This window comes from Somniosus microcephalus, chromosome 1 (genome assembly GCF_052327205.1).
Source record: "Somniosus microcephalus isolate GS21.2 chromosome 1, FLI_Smic_1.0, whole genome shotgun sequence".
Taxonomy (NCBI): Eukaryota; Metazoa; Chordata; class Chondrichthyes; order Squaliformes; family Somniosidae; genus Somniosus; species Somniosus microcephalus.
In genome coordinates, this window is record NC_140987.1 from 394,444,121 (window position 1) to 394,463,919 (window position 19,799).

The following is a 19,799-nucleotide window of genomic DNA, read 5'->3' on the forward strand; positions in this document are numbered from 1 at the left end:
TAATCCTTCTGAGCGGAGGTGAGTGGCCACCATCTTGATTCCTAACTATTGATTTCTTTTTCCCACTTTCTGTGTGTAAATATAGATTTCCAGCAAAAAAAAAGTTGCTTTTAAAAGAAAAAAATCCTTTTGCAAAGGGGACTCGGGCTTTCCCCCCCTCGGCGGTGGATGAGCTGCCTGCAGGCCTCAGGCCTTGAAGCTTCGGCCTCTCCTCGCCAGCCACGCCCGAGCTAGGCACTGCCCGCCCCGCGATCGCCGCCATCTTGGTAAAGGCTGGCATCGCAGCCATCTTAGTAAAGGCTGGCAGGGCGGGATTCAGCACGCGCGTCAACGTCAGCCTGGAGCGCGAACTGAGCTAAGGTGAATCCGGCCGGGCCTCACGCGCTAGGCCGTGCACCGGCCGGCCCTGAGGCGCTGATCCGTACATGGAGGCTTCGGCTCACCGCGTCCGGGCTCTGAGGAAAGGCAGAGAGAGAGGGGGAGGGAGGGACAGAAAGGAAATCAGGGAGAGACGGGGGAGGGAGGGAGGGAGGGGAGAGGAGAGGAGGGAGGGGAGAGGAGGGAGGGAGGGGAGAGGAGGGAGGGAAGGGAGAGGAGAGGGGCAGGGAGGGAGAGGGGAGGGAGGGAGAGAGTGTAAAGCAGGCAGAGACAGGGGCAGGGAGAGAGGGTGAGGGACAGGGAGGGAGAGCTCGCCTTCTTCCTTCCTTCACAGGGGTCGATCGGGCCAGGCCTGAGGCGCTCCTTCCCTCCCTCTCTCTCCAGGCTAATCCCGAACTAAATCCACCAGTCTCTCTCTCTCTCTTCCCCCCAGTCTCTCTCTTCCCCAAGTCTCTCTCTTCTCCCCCAAGTCTCTCTCTCTCTCTCTCTCTCTCTTTCTTCCAACAACAACATGCCCTCAAAAAACCCTCGGCACCGCCGGGCACTCCAGCTAGTATACGATAAAGCCCTGTGCAGGGGAGACCATGGAAAAGGAAGAGATTCATTGCCTGCTGGTTGGGACACATTCTATTTATGCACATTTAAAATTAGGATTTTGGAGCTCCTCAAAGTGGTGCAATACTGAGCCACACAAAAATGGAAGGTTCCAGGTTTGATATGTATTGAATTAGCTAATCTAAGCTGGGCCAGTGTTAAGGCACTACAATTGGTCCCAATGCCCACAGGGGGTTGGGGCAAAAGAAACGGAAAAAAGTAGCTAGGATTCCTGCTCCTAATCGTGGTCTAGTAACCATTGTTGGAAGATATACGTCTGTGGACACTAAGTGAAACACAACTGAGCTCAGCAATAATCACAGAATCATAGAATGATACAGCACAGGAGGCCGCCATCTGGCCCATCGTGCCTGTGCCAGATCTTTGAAAGAGCTATCCAATTAGTCCCACTGCCCCACTCTTTCCCCATAGCCCTGCAGATTTTTCCCCTTCAAGTATTTATCCAATTCCCTTTTGCAAGTTATTATTGAATCTGATTCCACCACCCCCTTTCAGGTAGTTCATTCCAGATCATCATAACTTGCTGTGTAAATTTTTTTTCCCTCATGTTGCCTCTGGTTCTTTTGCCAATTAACCTTAAATCTGTGACCTCTGGTTACCGACTCTTCTGCCACTGGAATCACTTTCTCCTTATTTACTCTATCAAAACCCACCATGATTTTGAATACCTCTATTAAATCTCCCCTTAACCTTCTCTGCTCTGAGGAGAGTTGAATTGCCTGCTAATACTCACTGTCTAGGCTCACACAACAAGTTACCACAGGGCTATCAGTGCCCATGGGTTGTACCCAGCATGAGCTAGCATCAGAAACTGGGTGGGCGGGGGAAGGAAAATCACCTTAAAACATTTTCTTATGATTTCTGTGTGTGTTACTCAAGCTCAGTGCTGAAGAATTACATATTTTTCTACTTTTAGGCACGCAGTATCAGCATCGCGCGCTCCCAAGTCAGCTACAGCACGAGTCAGATTCAGCTCCTTCTGCCTAGCCCATCAATGGAAAATGGCAGTCACTCTAGTGGTCTGTCTTATGCCCTTTCAGGGAGCCAGATTCAGAATTGGACTGATAGTCCTGGGAACAAGTGTCTTGTCAATCTCAGCTATCAGGAGACTCAATGGGTAAAAGTATATTAGGGATTACAAACCCTCAAAAATAATTACATTTCAATTTATATCATACTCAGTGATCTACCAGAGAGAGATTATGAACTTTTTACTCTCCTCCTCAAAATGTTAAAACATCAAAGACACTGCTCCTGCATGAACACAACATTAAACTAGCCCTTGAAACACAGTTCCTTTATGTCTTGCAAGGTAGTACTCTATCATTGAGTTGCTTACCCAGATCTCATCTCTACTGGATTCAGACTGAATGGTGTGTTCATGCAACATTGCTCAAAATATACCTTTAAAATCCTTTAAAGATATCTCAGAACAAAAAGACACAGAAACAGGAGTAGACCATTCAGCCCCTCAAGCCAATTCCACTATTTAATTAAATCATGGTTGATCTGTACCTCAATTCCAGTTAGCTGCCTTTGATTCATATCCCTTACCTAACAAAAATCTATCAATCACAGTCTTCAAAATGTCAATTGACCAAGCATCCACAGGTTTTTGGGGCAGATAATTCCAGATTTTCACTACCCTGGGTGTGCAACAGTGCTTCTTTGTCCTCATTTACAAGTCACTCCATGGCCCCACTGCACCAGCCCCTGCAACCTTCTCTACCCCTACATTCCAGCTCACACCCTCCATTCTTTCAACTCTGACCTACTCTGTGTTCAACCCACCTCCATCACTCCCCACTCCCTATGGAATTCTCTTCGTCAATTTCCACATTACCATATTTGTCCCCCACCATCCAAAGCCTCATCAAAATTTCTCTCTTAAACTACACCATCTGTCACCTCTCTTAACTCTTCCTAACTCCTGTTTGGTGACATTTATTCTCCCTCCCTGCACCCCTCCTTTTGTAAAGCCTCTTGGGGCACTAACTGGTGTGTCAATGGTGTGTGCAAATCATGGAGGTAACATTTTGTTGCAAACATAAAATGAAAAATAAGGTTTTCTACTTTGTGTTACCTCCAAATTCTCCCTCCCCCACCAAAGGTGCTGACCCCTGGGATAAGTTCCATGGGCATTGGCAACCCTCCATTACCATACCATGTCTATTCTGCATATGTGAGCCTAGACAGTGTTGTTTGATTGTGGAGAATATCAGAACCGAGCTCAATTCTGTCCTCATCCTATAACCACACACCCACCTGCAGCAGGAGTCATAGGAACATAGGAACAGGAATAGGCCATTTAGCCCCTCGAGCCGCTTCCGCCATTCAATGAGATCATGGCTGATCTGTGACCTAACCGCCTTTGCCCCATATCCCTTAATACCTTTGGTTTACAAAAATCCATCAATCTCAGATTTAAAATTAACAACTGATCTAGCATCAATTGCCGTTTGTGGAAGAGTGTTCCAAACTTCTACCACCATTTGTGTGTAGAACTGTTTCCTAATTTCACTCCTGAAAGATCTGGCTCTAATTTTTCAGCTATGCTCCCTCGTCCTAGACACCCCAACCAGCGGAAATAGTTTCTCTCTATCTACCCTATCTGTTCCCCTTAATATCTTGAAAACTTCGATCAAATCACCCCTTAACCTTCTAAATTCCGGGGAATACAACCATAATTTGTGTAATCTCTCCTCGTAATTTAACCCTTGGAGTCCAGGTATCATTCTGGTAAACCTACACTGCACTCCCTCCAAGGCCAATATACACAACTGCAGCATAATTTCTACCCCCTTGTATTCTAGTCCTCTAGATATAAAGGCCAGCATTCCATTAGCCTTTTTAATTATTTTCTGTACCTGTTCATGGCATTTTAATGATCTATGTACCTGGACCCCCAAGTCTCTTTGGACCTTCACTGTTTTTAGCATTTCACCATTTAAAAAGTACCCTGTTCTATCCTTTTTAGGTCCAAAGTGGATGACCTCACACTTGCCTACATTGAAATCTATTTGCCACAGTTTTGCCTATTCACTTAATCTATCAATATCCCTTTGTAATTTTATGCTTTCATCTACACTGCCTACTATCTTTGTGTCATCGGCAAATTTGGATATGTGGTTTTCTATCCCACCATCTAAGTCGTTAATAAACACTGTGAATAGTTGAGGCCCCAACACAGATCCCTGTGGGACACCACTAGTCACAACCTGCCAATTATCCCTACTCTGTCTCTTGCTGCTCAACCAATTTCCTAACCAATAATTTGCCTTCAATTCCATGGGCTTCAACTTTGGTTAACAGTCTCTTATGAGGGACTTTTATCAAATGCCTTCTGGAGGTCCATATAAATAACATCCATAGACATTCCACTGTCCACTACTTTAGTAACCTCTTCAAAAAATTCAATCAGGTTCATCTGTCATGACCTACCTTTTACAAATCCATACTGGCAATCTCTGATCAGCTGAAAATGTTCAAGGTGTTCAGTCACCCTATCCTTAATTATAGACTCTAGTAATTTCCTGACAACAGATGTTAGGCTAACTGGTCTATAATTCCCTAGTTTCCCTCTCTCACCATTCTTAAATAGCGGACATGCGCTATTTTCCAATTTAAAGGAACGGTTCCTGAATCGAGAGAACTTTGGAAGATTACAGTTAGGACATCTGCAATGTGCTCACCTACTTCCTTTAAAATATTGGGCAGTCACTGGATAATGCTCAAGAGAAAGAAACCTGGCTGATTTTAGTGCCTAAAATAAAACACAAGCTCACTGGTAATATGATCTTGTACTTCTGTAGTATCCAAAGGCAAAGGAAAAGAGCAGCCACACCAATGCTTGGTCCAGTTTGTTTATTTCAGCAATTTATTGTATTTTTTTTTCTATGCTACTTGCTTTCTCCAGTGAGAGGCTGCAGGACTCTTCTTGGATTCTGCCAATGCCGCTCTGTAGCTCTATCTTCAAACTTGCCCAAGTATCTCCCAGGATAACTCTTCTTCAGACTTTCCTTCCCAAAAGGTAACAGCCCCGTTTCCACTTCCCACAAAGCAAGATTCAGACCCAAGTCTCTACCTGGTGGAACTGCCGGTATCAATCGGAGTACTAGGGATATGTGATGCAGCAAGCTGAGTATATGTTTTAGTGCTGACACAAGAGAGAAAGTGAAGAGCAATGTAGACACAAAGGGGCAAAGAACTAAGTAGATTAATCCAGCTGAGAATACTGGGTCTGTGGGCCATGTTCCTACACTTTGATCCTTTCCATTGTGTAGCTGATCATCGACAGCGACATTATTAAAATTTTCCAATGCTGCATAAAGCTCGACTCATTAACAACTTTCACCTGTTACTCTATCAAACAGAAATAATTCTGGTTAATGGGCTTGCCGTGGAAATGTGTCTAAATGCTTATTCTCTATCTAACCAGAGGAGAGTGCCATGATACAATCACAAAGTGGGCATTTTTATGGAAGCTTAGACATGTCACCCCATCTGTCTGAAATCTTCACATTCAAGAGCAACGCTCTTTGAACTATGTGCTATTACCACATTGCCTGGGCCACTGCTCACATTACCTTGGGTGTCACATGTTGGGCAACCATGTTAAAAGACAACATGCCAGCTACATAATTGCTAAAATGTTGCCCTATTTCACAGCATCATTTAAAAACAATATGATTCGGGTCTCTTGACAGCTCGGAATGAGTCAATGCACATGTGCTGTGGCACTAAGCCAAACAGACCATAAAAGTCCCCGAGTTAGCTAATCTCTGCCAGGGAAGCAGTTGGAATGCTACAGTTGGCCTGAGCATCCATGGGAGCAGGAAAAACAAGGGGAAAATAACCAGACTGAGTTTCACTCCTAATTGCTGACTCCTGCTAGAAAGTGCATATGTTGCCAGGATTAAGTTCAGCAATTGTGTCACCTATGCTTGAATAGCCTGCCAACACGCCACATAAGGCTCATAGATGAATAATGGCCATTTGCGTGAGGTGCCACAGTGCAGTTGGCACCTGTGAAACCATACCCCAACAGCAGTCAGTGCCTTCAGGAGAGGTGAGAAAACTTCTTAAAAAAAAAGGGAAATCCCCAGTAAATTCATTAAAAGGAGGCTCCAAACTGGTTACAAAATGCCTTAAATCAGAACAGAACAACCCTTAAATGTGCCTCATATTCTTCATGTTCTTCAAAACAGTGCTTTAATTTTACAAGCAATGACTGGGAATAGAACTGACATTACAAACACACACAATGGGACTTCTCCTCCTCACAAACAGAGGTCAGAGGTTATGAGTTAGACATTAAAAGCTGCTGTCTTTGGAACACTGAGTCCTTCCCACATTCCACTGACTGTCCAGGTCCCAGCCAATTGGCAACAAGTAGTAAAAATTGCCATGTCCTGATGAGCAGCATTTTCTACTCAACTAAGAAGCATGCTTTTAAAGTAGTACATGCTCTTTCTTTCCAGCCATTTTCTCCCCACCTGAATCTGGCTCTTGGTGGGGTATGGTTAAATAGGTACTGACACATTGTCCATGTGTGTGGACAGGCTATTCAACTGTAGAGGGTACCACAGCCAAACTTGGTCCTGTTTTTTTTAACCAGGCATCTATAAATGAATACTTTCCAGCAAGAATCACAATCTGGAGTGGGTATCTGGCCAATTTTTCCTCTTTCTAGCCTGGGGCACTGAGATCAATTGTGGCACTGCAGCTGTTGTCCCAAATGACTGAGTCCTAAACCAATTGAGAAAACCAGAATTGAGAAAGGTCACACCCTCTGAATTTCACTGGAAATGAAAGTCAAAGTTTGGATAACTATTCAGGTTCTGCAACAGGAAAGTACCTTAGGTCCATTAACATAAATATATACTCAACTTTCAGTAGGTAGCCGTATCTAAAAAAAAGAGTTGTTAGAGAAACCAGTGGAGCTGCAAGGCAATTAACTTATGGGTTCTTAGAGCAAGTGAAAACATGTTTTTTTCTTTTAGAGGACAACATGGTAGTAAATGGAATCAGAATTGTGCCACGACCTTCATGCAGCAAGTTCCCAATTTCAGCCGTGCCACTAACAGAGATGGACAGTGGAGGGTAAGGCTGGTCATAGGAAAGGGGATAATTACTCTATATATCAGAGTGCAAATCACTCCAGGCTCAAAGAGATCAGTTTAGGAGTAGAATTTGCAGAGGTCAGACAGTAAATATCCTGCCCACAAATACTCGGCTTATCCTCCTGTCAGCGAAATGTTGCAGGGTCCAAATGTAATGTCATATTCTAATTTGGGGGTAAAACTTCCACTGCAATTACAAACTGACTCTCAGTAATGTTCAATATTAGTTTTTATACAATTACCTTGGTGCGACATCACTCTCCAGGGGAGTTACCAATTTCATCACCGGTCTCTGTGATTTATAATTATACAATGAAGAGATCATGTGTTCACCTGAAACAGGAACTACAGAGGAGGATACTAAGCATCTTGGATCAATGAAATTGGATTCAGGATACCTGTATTCAAGGCCCATTAAGTACTCTGCACACAGTTGTGATGGATGAGAATATCGCGTTGCAGTGTCCATAGCAGACCCAGCACTTGGAGACAGATCTGAATAAAGCCACGATTCTCTATCGGAGATCTGTTCTGACCTTTTCCGACCCATTGATGTGGACTGAGAGATCAGTGCAGGATCTAATTCATATGGAGTGCCTCTCTGTAACCAATATTTATCTAAATCCAGCAATTCATCTCGAGACCGGTTCCAGGACTGGTACTTTTCCAAATCTGGCAATTCGTGTAGAGACAATTTCCGAAACTGGTACTTGTGTAAATCTTGCAATTCATGTTGAGACAGCTGCCGGGTCAGGTACTTGTCCACATCTGGCAATTCTTGTTGAGACGGTTTCCGGGACTGGTACTTTTCCAAATCCAGCAATTCGTGTTGGGACAGTTTCCGGGACTGGTACTTTTCCAAATCCGGCAATTCGTGTTGGGACAGTTTCCGGGACTGGTACTTTTCCAAATCCGCCAATTCGTGTTGGGACAGTTTCCGGGACTGGTACTTTTCCAAATCCGCCAATTCGTGTTGGGACAGTTTCCGGGACTGGTACTTTTCCAAATCCGCCAATTCGTGTTGGGACAGTTTCCGGGACTGGTACTTTTCCAAATCCGCCAATTCGTGTTGGGACAGTTTCCGGGACTGGTACTTTTCCAAATCCGCCAATTCGTGTTGGGACAGTTTCCGGGACTGGTACTTTTTCAAATCTGCCAATTCTTGTTGAGGCAGTTTCCGGGACTGGTATTTTTCCAAATCTAGCAATTCTTGTTGAGGCAGTTTCCGGGACTGGTACATTTCCACATCTGGCAATTTGTGTTGGGACAGTTTCCGGGACTGGTACTTTTCCAAATCCGGCAATTCGTGTTGGGACAGTTTCCGGGACTGGTACTTTTCCAAATCCAGCAATTCATGTTGGGACAGTTTCCGGGACTGGTACTTTTCCAAATCTGCTAATTCATGTTGAGACAGTTTCTGCATCCTATACTTCTCCCAATCTGGTGGTGGTGGTCTTTGTGGTGGAGGCCCTTTCTTCTTTTTGTTGGTAGATAAATCTTCATGTCTATTCATCTCTGAATTGTGTGGAGCAACCTTCCCTTCTTCAAACTTGTTCAATACATCCAGTGATCCACAACTAACATGGCGTGTGGAACATGTGCAGGTAACCCCTTCTCTCGGTGGGTACTGCGGGGAATACTCAGAATAAGTCACTGGCAGTGCAGTAGCTATGCTGGGCCTTTCCCAAGCAGATGTTTCCAGTCTTGGTGTATTCACCAGCTTGTCCCACTTGTCCTTGAGGCTTTCTTTTGACTTCATTTCGGAAAGTGCTTCTTGCACATTGCTTACACTCAGTGCCTTCATCTCTCTGAAAGACACCAAACATTAATTTTATTTAATCAATTAATTTCTTAGGAGTTACATACAATACATACTTCATGAAGCTATTATATGCTTTGATTAAATTGAACTTGCATGCGTGCACAGTAGTTTTTTGACATGGCCCTGCCCACGTGGGGAGAAATTTCTAATTCAAGGTTAAAACTATTTGTTTTGTCTTGGTCCCTAAGGTTTGATTGGGCAGATGATGTGCAGAGGAGGGGGAAAAAGTCCTGTCTACTTTCACTAATTGTGGTGTATGTAACCTGTACCACCTTAAGAGAACTACCTTAAGAAGATGGACTACTTTCTCTTGCTACTGTATATTGTAGTACCGGTGGTGACCACACCGGTATATAAGCTCTGTGTAGTAATTTGTAAAGCAGTTCAGCCCTGACCTTCAAGTAGTAAAGACCTGTTTAAGATTTTCCTGTTGTCTGTGTCCAGTTATTTAAAGTAAGTATACCTGGAACACACAGACTCAACACTAATGATCCTGTTGGTTGGAGTTGATGTCTTTGTCTGGTTTTGGAGGTAGTTTTTTTTAAAAAAAGCTCATTTACCCTCCTGCATTAGTTGGCTTCTGGAAGATGAATTAGGAAATGGAGTGAGTGGAGCCCCAGATTACCTGGTATTTCCTCAATTCCAGGAGCTATTCCAACCACATGGTTGGTAATGTGGTAGTGGATAGGTCTGCTCTGCAGCACAGTGGGGCAATGAATTTTTTCAGTTAGCATCAAGAGTTGTGCTAATCTGTGTACTCCAGGGATCCAATGCTCTCTAATGGATTGACCAAACACGTCAGATTCTGCAGGGATAGTTCACATCTGAGTCTGCCAGGATAGCTAGGGCCATCACTGACTTTGTGACAGCCTTTCAGAATGGCTGAATGCAAGGGCATGATCGAGACTGTGGAAAATTGGTGAAGAGGCTGTGGTTAGAAGGGCAGTCATCTGAGAGGGACAGGTAGAATGTGTAGGGACATTTCGTTTTTATAATAGTAAACAGCAAAGATATATACAACATGCAGGTGTCTGTTGTATACTGGCACTTTACGGCTGCACCAAATCACATGAGAATGCTTATCCTCAAATTGTTGAGACAGAAGTATTTTAATTTTTCTTCTGTGTGTGTGCTCTATTTAATACATTCCTGCTAGAATTTTTTTTTAATTTAAAAAGTATTTCCAGGATATTTTGCATGGCTTTCCTTGTAGTCACCCACTAAATCTGTGTTGGTCAGTCAAGCTGCAAAGCATAACATAAAAATGAATTTAAACTCTAATCAAAGATTTAGTATATATGTGTCAGATTGGCTCAGGTAGCAGTACTCTTGCCCATCAGACAAAAGGTTGTGGGTTTAAGATCCCATGAGGACTTGACCACCTAATACAAGCTGACAATTCCAATGCAATATTAAGGAAGTGCTGAATTGTCAGTGATGGCATCTTTCAAATGAGACATCAAACTGTGGCAGACCCACAATTAGGAAACGGGAGCAAAGGCTGGAGCTCCTTAGATGAATAGAAAAATTTTAAGTAAAGCGAGACAAAGAGGCATATGACATGGTTCAAAAGTAATTCATTGTGTGAAGCAGTTTGAGACCTTTCAAAGATGCGATGAGTCACTTTAGAAATGCATTTCTTTTTTTTTTAAATGGAAGGCCCGTCAGGAACTGGTGGATTAGAAAAATTTTGGCTAATGAATTTAGTTTGTGTTCTTCAAGGTAATGTATGTTAGCACTGAGAAATGGAAATAACAATTGTGCCTACACCACTCATGATTTAGCTAATGGTTTATGGAAATGGCAATGGTGGAGTGTCTCAAATCAGCTGTGACATTACACAGAAGTGTATTTTCTCAAGAGCAGAAAGTTAGTGCAACTAAAGCAGGAATCTAAAGGGATGGTGGGGACAGTGAAGGTGATGACGTTTACAAGCTGGTACTGTCTGGACTGCTGCCAGTGCAGTGCGGAGTAGGGTTCCCAACCCTCATGGAATGACCTAGAGTTTCCCGGAATCAGGGGTACCTCTCCCAAGCTGTGCCTCCAGCAGCCTGGGAGAGCAGCTACTTAAATTTCCCGCCACAGTGTCCCCCCACCCCCTGTTCCGTGACATCACCGGCTGCTGTTAAAGATTCAGACTTGGGGACATCACCCGACCAGCGCCACAGGCAGCTGGCAAGTCGGGAGGTTCAAGAATCGCGGATGTCCATTCTCTGAACTCGTGAGGGCTGTGAAATCGGGGGGGTGGGGGGGGGCTCAAGAGTGGAGGGAAGAGATGGAGCCTGGGGATCGGGGGCAAGCTGGAGACTAGTGAATCAAGGGGAATGGGGATCGTCATCGACGATGATGACAACTTATATTTATATAGTGCCTTTAACATAGTAAGACGTCCCCAAGGCGCTTCACAGGAGTATTATGCGACAAAAAATTTGACACCGAGCCACATAAGGAGAAATTAGGGCAGATGACCAAAAGCTTGGTCAAAGAGGTAGGTTTTAAGGAGCGTCTTAAAAGGAGAAAAGAGAGGTAGTGAGGTAGGGAGGTTTACGGAGGGAATTCCAGAGCTTAGGGCCTAGGCAACAGAAGGCACGGCCACCAATGGTTGAGCGATTATAATCAGGGATGCTCAAGAGGGCAGAATCAGAAGAGCGAAGATATGTCGGGGGGTTGTGGGGCTGGAGGAGATTACAGAGGTAGGGAGGGGCGAGGCCATGGAGGGATTTGAAAACAAGAATGAGAATTTTGAAATCGAGGCGAGCACAGGGGTGATGGGTGAACAGGACTTGGTGTGAGTTAGGACACAGGCAGCCGAGTTTTAGATGACCTCAAGTTTACGTAGGGTAGAACATGGGAGGCCAGCCAGGAGTGCGTTGGACTAGTCAAGTCTAGAGGTAACAAAGACATGGATGAGGGTTTCAGCAGTGAATGAGGTGAGGCAAGGGTGGAGACGGGCGACGTTACGGAGGTGGAAATAGGCGGTCTTGGTTATGCCGTGGATATGTGATCGGAAGCTCATTTCAGGGTCAAATATGACACCAAAGGTTGCAAACAGTGTGGTTTAGCCTCAGACAGATGTTAGGGAGAGGGATGGAGTCAGTGGTTAGGGAACGGAGTTTGTGGCGGGGACCGAAAACAATGGCTTCGGTCTTCCCAATATTCAATTGGAGAAAATTTCTGCTCATCCAGAACTGGATGTCAGACAAGCAGTCTGACAATTTAGAGACCATGGAGGGGTCGAGATAGAGCTGGGTGTCGTCGGCGTACATGTGGAAACTGATGCTGTGTTTTCAGATGGTGTCGCCAAGGGGCAGCATGTAGATGAGAAATAGGAGGGGGACATGATAGATCCTTGGGGACACCAGAGGTAACGATGCGGGAGTGGGAAGAGAAGCCATTGCAGGTGATTCTCTGGCTACGATTAGATAGATGAGAATGGAACCAGGCGAGTGCAGTCCCACCCAGCTGGACGACAGGGGAAAGCTGGGGAATGGGACTCGGGGAAGAGAAGGAGACTGAGGAATGGGGGGGAAGAGATGGAGTGGGGGGAAGAGATGGAGGCAGGAAGAGATGGACAATTAGGGGACGGGAGGTTGTGGGAGAGAAGGGGACCAGTGATTTGGAGATTGGGGCTCAAACGAGTTGGGGGGGGGGGGGTGGTGAATGGGTTGGGGATGGGCTTGTGGATCAGCATTTTCCACAGAGCCGGGAGCAGCAATAGCAAATTGGTAAGAGAGAGAGAAGCAGCCAGTAAAGGGGTAAGTGTAACCCAGAGACCATACTGTGGGTAAATAGCGAAAGATTATTTCCATTGTTGGGCAAATGGAGAAGGGAAACCAAGTATTCTCACTGGAAGAAACAAGGTGGCGGGGAGGAGGAAGATTCTTGAACTGAGGGTTATTAGTCCGTGGGATACTTCACCACATGTGGTTACTGAGGTAGAGACTAAAACTTCATTTCAAAGGGAATGGGATATATATTTGAAAAGGGGGAATATAAACAGATCTTTTGGGGTGGGGGTGGGGGTGGGGGCGGGGTTTAATGGGGTTCAAATGTACTTAATTGGAAGTAAAGCGCTTTGGGACATCCTGAGGTTGTGAAAGGTGCTATATAAATGCAAGTTTTTTTTACTTTCTAAGCTGTTGACTCACAGCATGGAAACAGTAACTGAGAAATACTTAAATTAGATTTAGATGAGGGAGGGGCTGCAAGGCTGGTAAATGTAGATGAACAACTGTTTTTTTTGTTGAAGAGAAAAGACAGATAGCAATTGAGGTAAATAGAGAAATGTAACTGATACAAGGTTCAAATAAAGGTGAGAAGCTGTTGAAAGATATGCTTAAGTACTTTTTAGACTAATTCTTGTGGCATTAGGAATGAACTGTTTTATTTGTTGTATACGGAGTTCATGAAAATACAGATATTACTGGCATCACAGAAATGAGAGGTTATGGTATGTTTACTAAAGGGAGACCCATGAAGCTAGGCCATAATACTGAACAGCGTCTTGTTCAGGGGACACTCAACAGTGCTGAAACAAAGTGATGGACGCAGGTCTGCACCCACAGCTCCCCACAAAAACAGCTACTGATTGAAAAGGAGGCTGGCCAGATGCTGAGTAGAGCACTTTCCCAGCTGAAAAGGGGAGAAAAGAAACCAGAGGAGTGGTAGCTCTATTAAACTATAGTTTAAAATAGAGCCTTTTAACTTACTCTATGAATGCTGGGACAGTTTTCTAATATTACGGCTTTGCTTTCTTTCATTGAGTAACAAGAGAAAACTCAGCTTTGACGACATGCCAAAGCTGTGAATGTAAGTCCACTCCCATGAAGCAGCAGTTCTGCTAAAGGTCATAGATGAAGAGGAGATGGGCAATAAATGGCCTATGTTATGAGCTCTCCAGAGTTAGGCAGACAGTTCAGGATCTACATTATCAGTCAGCTAATTGCTTCCTACCAGCATTCTTTACATTTGGAGTTCCAGGTCTCCCTAGGCCACTGGGAACAGCAGGGTCTGTGGTGGTGGGCACTTGTAAACTGGCAGGAGACCATGAGCCAAATGATCTATTTGTTATTAAGCTAAGACTGCAATGAATCTTGGGGTAGGGGACATTCCTCAATCAGAAATACTCCTGAAAATCCAACATCACACATGCAAGACTTAATCTGTCATATTAAATGGAGTGGTGGGCAGGGAAGGATGAAGGAGTTCCATGGAATTCATCACTAAGCTCCTACCTTTCTGTTGCAGGAAACTTCCTGTTTATCATCTCGGTCTGATCCAGTTTTTCCACCGGATATCCCTGCAAAGAAGAGTGCCAGTCAGTACAGAGAAACATCCGCATCCCTATTTACAGCACAGTTGGGAAACACATCAGCAATGTCTTGGCTTTACTTGCGCTAGCTTGAGCGGAGACAGTTCCTTTAATTAGCAACTAAAGTAAATATATCACAATGACTGGTAGAATATGTGGAACCTGAAAAAAAAACCCAGCACTGATGTACAGACCCAGGAGGGTGGCCTGTACTACAAATATAGTCTATTCATTTGATGAGTAGTGTGCTGTTGAAAAATACCTCAATACTAGATAAACATTCCCACTGTTCTTCAGCTCTCTTCACCTTATTCAAATTCTTCATTACTGTTCCATCCATTTCACACTGCCTCTGCTACATCTGATGCACACTGAGAATTTTTTTTAATTTTTTTTAAAGAAGTAGATTGAAAATAACAAGCAATGAATGTGGTAAGGCTTTCCCTCTTCTGAAGCTGCTGGCTGATGCTGGGGTACAATTCCACAAGCACTGGCAGTCCTCTTCTGCCTAAACTGAGTGTACTTTCTTCTTGTGTCAGCCAGAAGTGTCAGCAGGCTATTCAATTATGGGGGGGGGGGCGGGGTGAATTTATCACAGCTGAGCCCACCTTCACGCACATTTATGCAGACACTGCATTGCAATTAGGAGTGGTAACTCCCGTTAAGCCACTCTCCTAGTATAGGATGGGGAAATCAGGGATCAAACCCGGTATGAGCCTGCTCTTTATGACTAAACACCACATTATGACTGCACTTACCCACTAAGAATCCCCAAAATTATAAGATTCAAGTGACGTTGACCTCAGTGCTCTGCACACATCACTGGAGCGTCAAGTTGTAGAACTTTAGTATATACGATTCCCCATATTGTTGAGTTGTGGACAGAGAAGTTCTAAGGAAGGGGCAAAGATAAATCAAAGAAAGTAAACCCAAGACCATTCTTACACCTTTCCAGGCTATTGAGGCTTTAGATATGGGTACATTGCAGATTCACTAGGATGCTGTCTGGTATGAGGAAATACAAATATGAAGACTTGAAAAATTGGGTTATTTTTCCTTGGAACAACACAGATTACAGGATATGATAGAAGTGTTTAAAGAAATGAAAAAAATGTGATAGGGTAGATAGAAACAGACTACAGTATTTCTAGTAGTTGCGTGGTCAAGAACAAGGGGCCATAGATACAAGAGATTTAAAACAGAATGCAGGAGAAACTTCTTTATACAGAAAGTTGTGAGGATTTGGAATTCACTTCTAGGGTTAGTGATTGCGGCAGAAACGATGTCAACATTCAAGATTAGCTTGGATAGCTGGATGAAGGAAAAGGATTTTAGGGGTATGGGAACAGGGTGGTTAAATGTGATTAGACATATTTGCTCGTGTGATGGTAAATGTCAACATGGACTGTTGGGTCGAAGAGTCGGTTTGTGTGTTGTAACTCCTATGTATTTAACGCTTTCAGAGAGCACTGGAGAAGCGGGTAGCATGTTGCTTCCCTTTTCACAGCAAGTGACACATTACTTAGATTCACTAATAACCACCCCCAAAATAAACCTGCAGAATTAATGTCTTCAATATCACATCCATATTTAACTGGAAACAGAACACTACGCCCGGGATTTTTGCTCACCTCGGCAGCAGGTCCCAACACCACTGCTGGCTCCATCCCGCTGTCTGAAATTAATTTCCGTTGATGGGGCTTGTTAAGCCCACCCAGCGCATTTGCCGGTCCAATTAGAGGAAGCGGGTCTCGTGACGTCATTTGATGACGCAGCATCAGCCGGTTTCCTTAAAGGGACCATGGCCAACTTTATTTTGACATTTGTGCTGTCAGTGTTCTACAGCATTGAAGTGCTGCAAACACTGACAATGACTGCACAGAGGTGCAGGGCTGCATCCAGGTTCTCCCATGACTCCCTCCATATGCTTATGGAGGGAGTCAGAGCACGCAGGGAGGTCCTCTATTCTTCCGATGGGCAGAAGAGACCTCCCCAGGAGACCAACACAGCCTGGTTGCACACTGCAGAGGAGGTCATGAGCAGGGACGTCGTCAGGACCTGGGTGCAGTGCCGCAAACCTTTCAATGATCTCATTAGATCACAAAACGTTAGGGCAAAGCCACACTCACCTTCATCCTGTTACGCCACTCAACACATTCCCATCACTCTGCCTTCCCTACCCTACTCCTGCACATCCTTACTCACACCAACTTACGTTGCACCTCCACCCATACCTCTCTCTCTCTATATTATCACATCCCCATCTCACTAGCCACCCCTCACACTCACCCTCATCCTAGTGCAATCATACCAACTAACACCACACAAGGGTAGCCCACTTGGGTGTTTTATCCAATGATCATGTAAAGTTTCTGCGAATGTGCTGTCAAACATTGAAACCTTTATTTTCAACACTTTGCATTCTTGGACAGATTTGTGCGCACCTTTGGAAGTGGCTTAGTGAGTTGCAGTCAATGGGGAGACATAACGGTACCGCCCGGAATTGTGGCGAGTGTGAAAGGAATGGCTTGGACATTGTACGGATGCTTTATGTTGTTGGTGTGGGGTGGTGCCAGCCTGGCGCATCATGTGGCAGCCAGGGTGTACAGCGTCAAGTGAAGTAAATCTGGCCATGGTGAGGCCATCCCTGGCCTCCAGTGCAGCAATGTGCTCAGGTGCTGATGCCCTGTCCTGTGCAGCATCAGGTGATTGCGGAGAAGGTTTGTGTTGTTCTCGGTGCTGCTGGTGTGCCTGGTGCAGCTGGTGTTGGGGCTGATCGTGGTCAGATTCTGAGGACCAAGGTGAGACAGTATAAAGGGCACCCATGTTGATGGAATAGATGGCAGGTGAAGTAGAGATGACAGAAGCATACTGTCAATGGTGAGAAAGCTCTTCCAAAGAGGTGAGAGTGGATGGAGAGTGGAAAGCCTGCAGAATCTGTGCTGGAAATGGACTGAGAAACAGCTTGTGACTGAGGAAAGTGAAGATCTGTCATGGCCATGAAGTTAAAGTGAAAAGTTAAAAAAAAGCTTGTTAATAATCTGTCAACAAGGCAATAATGAGCTTAATTGGGTCACCTGCCACTGCCTGTCGGGTCTGCTCGGTGCTGACAGACCCAACATTGGGAAAGGCGCATGGCAGCGGGTTGACAGTTATAAAAAAAAAACACTTTCTCACCCAACCTGCCACTGATCGTGCCCGCTGACCCCTGCAAAATTCTGGCCTACATCCCTGATGGCCCACTTAATAAATGAATCATTTAATGCTGAGTCAGAGATCAGCAAAGTCCCAGTTTCTTTCCCCAGTCTGAGCTAAGTTAGGCAACATGGCATTACAAATAGTCTTAATGTCCCTATATTAGAGAAAGGAGGAGGAAAAAATTTGCAAGGTTCTTGCTACTTGTTGTTATCTAGTGACTTCAAGGGAGAACAAAATTTGACTCAGATGTGACTCAGTCTATGGTCAAATAGGCTGTTCGGGTTCATGCACGAAGAATGACCACACCGGGAGGTGCCAGATTTATACCTCAGCAAAAGTCAGCACCATCAAGAGAAAAAACTGTGGAGGGAGGGAGGTGGGAGGCAAAAGAACCTTTTCACCATTATGTAGTGGGTGCAGTACAGATGGTACGATGCCGATGAATGACACCAAGGGACACTAGGGTTGTATTACATACTTTAGAGACAGCAATTTAATTCAAGGACTATACACTATCGACATGTTCAACTGAATTACTGCCTTGTAACCCATTGCTGTCTGTTGCCATCCATGCAATTCATTGTCAGATGTTCAGTACCAGCCCCCCCACCCCCCAGCATGACTCATTCATGGCTTCCTTTGTGTATTCTACTTCCTTTGGGCCCCCAAAATAAATAGTAACTCCCATAAAATTCCATTGCTTGAGAGCTACTACTGGAGAAGGAAATGATTCAAATTCAAACACAATGTAGAAAGAATGGAGTGTACACAAAAAGACGTCACAATGATCTGAAGGGATATTTGTATAGGAAGTGAGATTACACTCTGCCATTTTGATTCAGCATCTATGATTCCATCGGGCCAGCCTAATCCAAGAGCATGCTGTCAGGAATGGTGGGCTCTGCAGCCAATGTAGATCAAGGAATCCAGCAGGAAGGGCAAAGGAGTTTAGGGCAAAGTTAACTGAGTTGGCTAGTCTGAGATATCTCTACAGTTTTGTTGTATAAAAATATTTAACTGAGCTAAACTAGTTTCAAGAGGTCCCAGGTTGAATCTTGGTTTGCATCAAGTTAGCTGATATCAGCTGAAACAGTGGTACAAAATGCTACAAAAACCCTCAAGCACCTCTATTATAGAGAAATAATCAGGCAGGGTTTCTGTTCCTGATCGCTATCCACCCATCCTTGCTGGAAAGTAAACTTCAGTGGCTACTGGAGGAAAACAGGATCAAAGCTAGGATGGTCACCCATCCCAGGGTTTACTAGACTGCTGGCACTCACTCGTCAGGTTCGCACATGAAGATTGACCACTTAATTGAGGTAATAGCCTGCACTAGTGCCAGTAGAACCAGCAAATAAATGGTTAAACAGCAAATAACCTTTAGGAGACAAGGAGGGGTGGGGAAAGGCAGAAAGGGGGGAGGGAAAGATCACAATTCAATTTTTAATATATTTTATCAACACAAAATCTAATTGATGAAAGTACTACGAACAATACCAATTCAAAGAAAAAACAGTCAAGTTCAAGAAACTTTTTACAGTTGATTTCAGAAGAGCGATCGAGAGGCTCAGACAAAAGAATAAACTAGTCTCCCAATGGCTCAGTGGGTGGTAAGCATGTTGCCTCATGAGGAGCTGGTGTGAACCCTGGTCTGTGTTGATCCCAGCCTTGGTAGAAGTGAGGGCACCACATTGACATCAGGACCCAGAATCTTGGGAGGGGGGAATAAAATAAAGTGTAAAGACTCCTTTTCCTGACTGCTGTCCAGTGACCCCTGGGTGAAAAGTACACCTGTGGATGTTGGATGAGGACAGATTCAGCGTTGGCTGTAATGCCCCTCCATGGTTAAATAGCCAAATTATGTTCACTGGTAGACTGACACAAGATTGAGCCACTGGTAATGCGCCAGAGGACATGGAACTGTACCTCAAGTATTAAGTCAGTGTCTTGACAGGAGGGAGAAATTATAAGCTAAAGGAAATGCCAATATGGGCTTTTTTCTTTATGCGAGGTGAAAGAAATGCAAGCTGCTCTTTAATCTTTTAAAATTTGGTTTTGCTCTTCTGCAATGAAAACAATCAAAGAGCCAATTTCCGGCATTGTTTTGTACCAGTGAGTTTTAGGAGCACCTGTATTCAGCCCCCTCTTATCTCATCAGGAATCTATTCAAGATTCCTGAATCTATAGGGATAAGAAAACTAATCATTAGAATATAACAGTGCAGTCACAGTAGAGGACATAGAACCTAACAGCACTGTGGGCGTACCATCACCACATGGATTGCAGCGGTTCAAGAAGGCGGTTCACCACCACCTTCTCAAGGGCAACTAGGGATGGGCAATAAATGCTGGCA

The 19,799-nt window shown here is 44.5% G+C and overlaps 1 protein-coding gene and 1 long non-coding RNA gene across 4 annotated transcripts in view; one reads left to right on the forward strand and one right to left on the reverse strand.

Annotated features, from left to right (window-relative positions):
- Positions 1–19,799, forward strand: part of LOC147125116 (uncharacterized) — a 64,246-nt gene that overhangs the window by 37,155 nt on the left and 7,292 nt on the right. The window contains exon 4 of one of the 3 annotated variants that reach the window (XR_015079586.1): positions 14,185–14,539. The exons of 1 other annotated variant lie outside the window; for it this stretch is intronic. This is a non-coding gene — a long non-coding RNA (uncharacterized LOC147125116). Of the gene's footprint in view, positions 1–9,125; positions 9,851–14,184; positions 14,540–19,799 lie in introns of those variants that run through there. One more of the 3 variants, XR_015079584.1, reaches the window with a different exon arrangement.
- The window catches only part of LOC147125117 (protein Shroom4-like), a 129,341-nt gene that overhangs the window by 13,345 nt on the left and 96,197 nt on the right, over positions 1–19,799 (reverse strand). Inside the window, exons 5-6 of the mRNA XM_085997617.1 lie at positions 14,172–14,236; positions 7,358–8,923 (exon numbers count right to left, since the gene is read on the reverse strand). Coding sequence (XP_085853743.1) covers positions 7,358–8,923; positions 14,172–14,236 — 1,631 coding nt within the window. The remainder of the gene's footprint in view (positions 1–7,357; positions 8,924–14,171; positions 14,237–19,799) is intronic.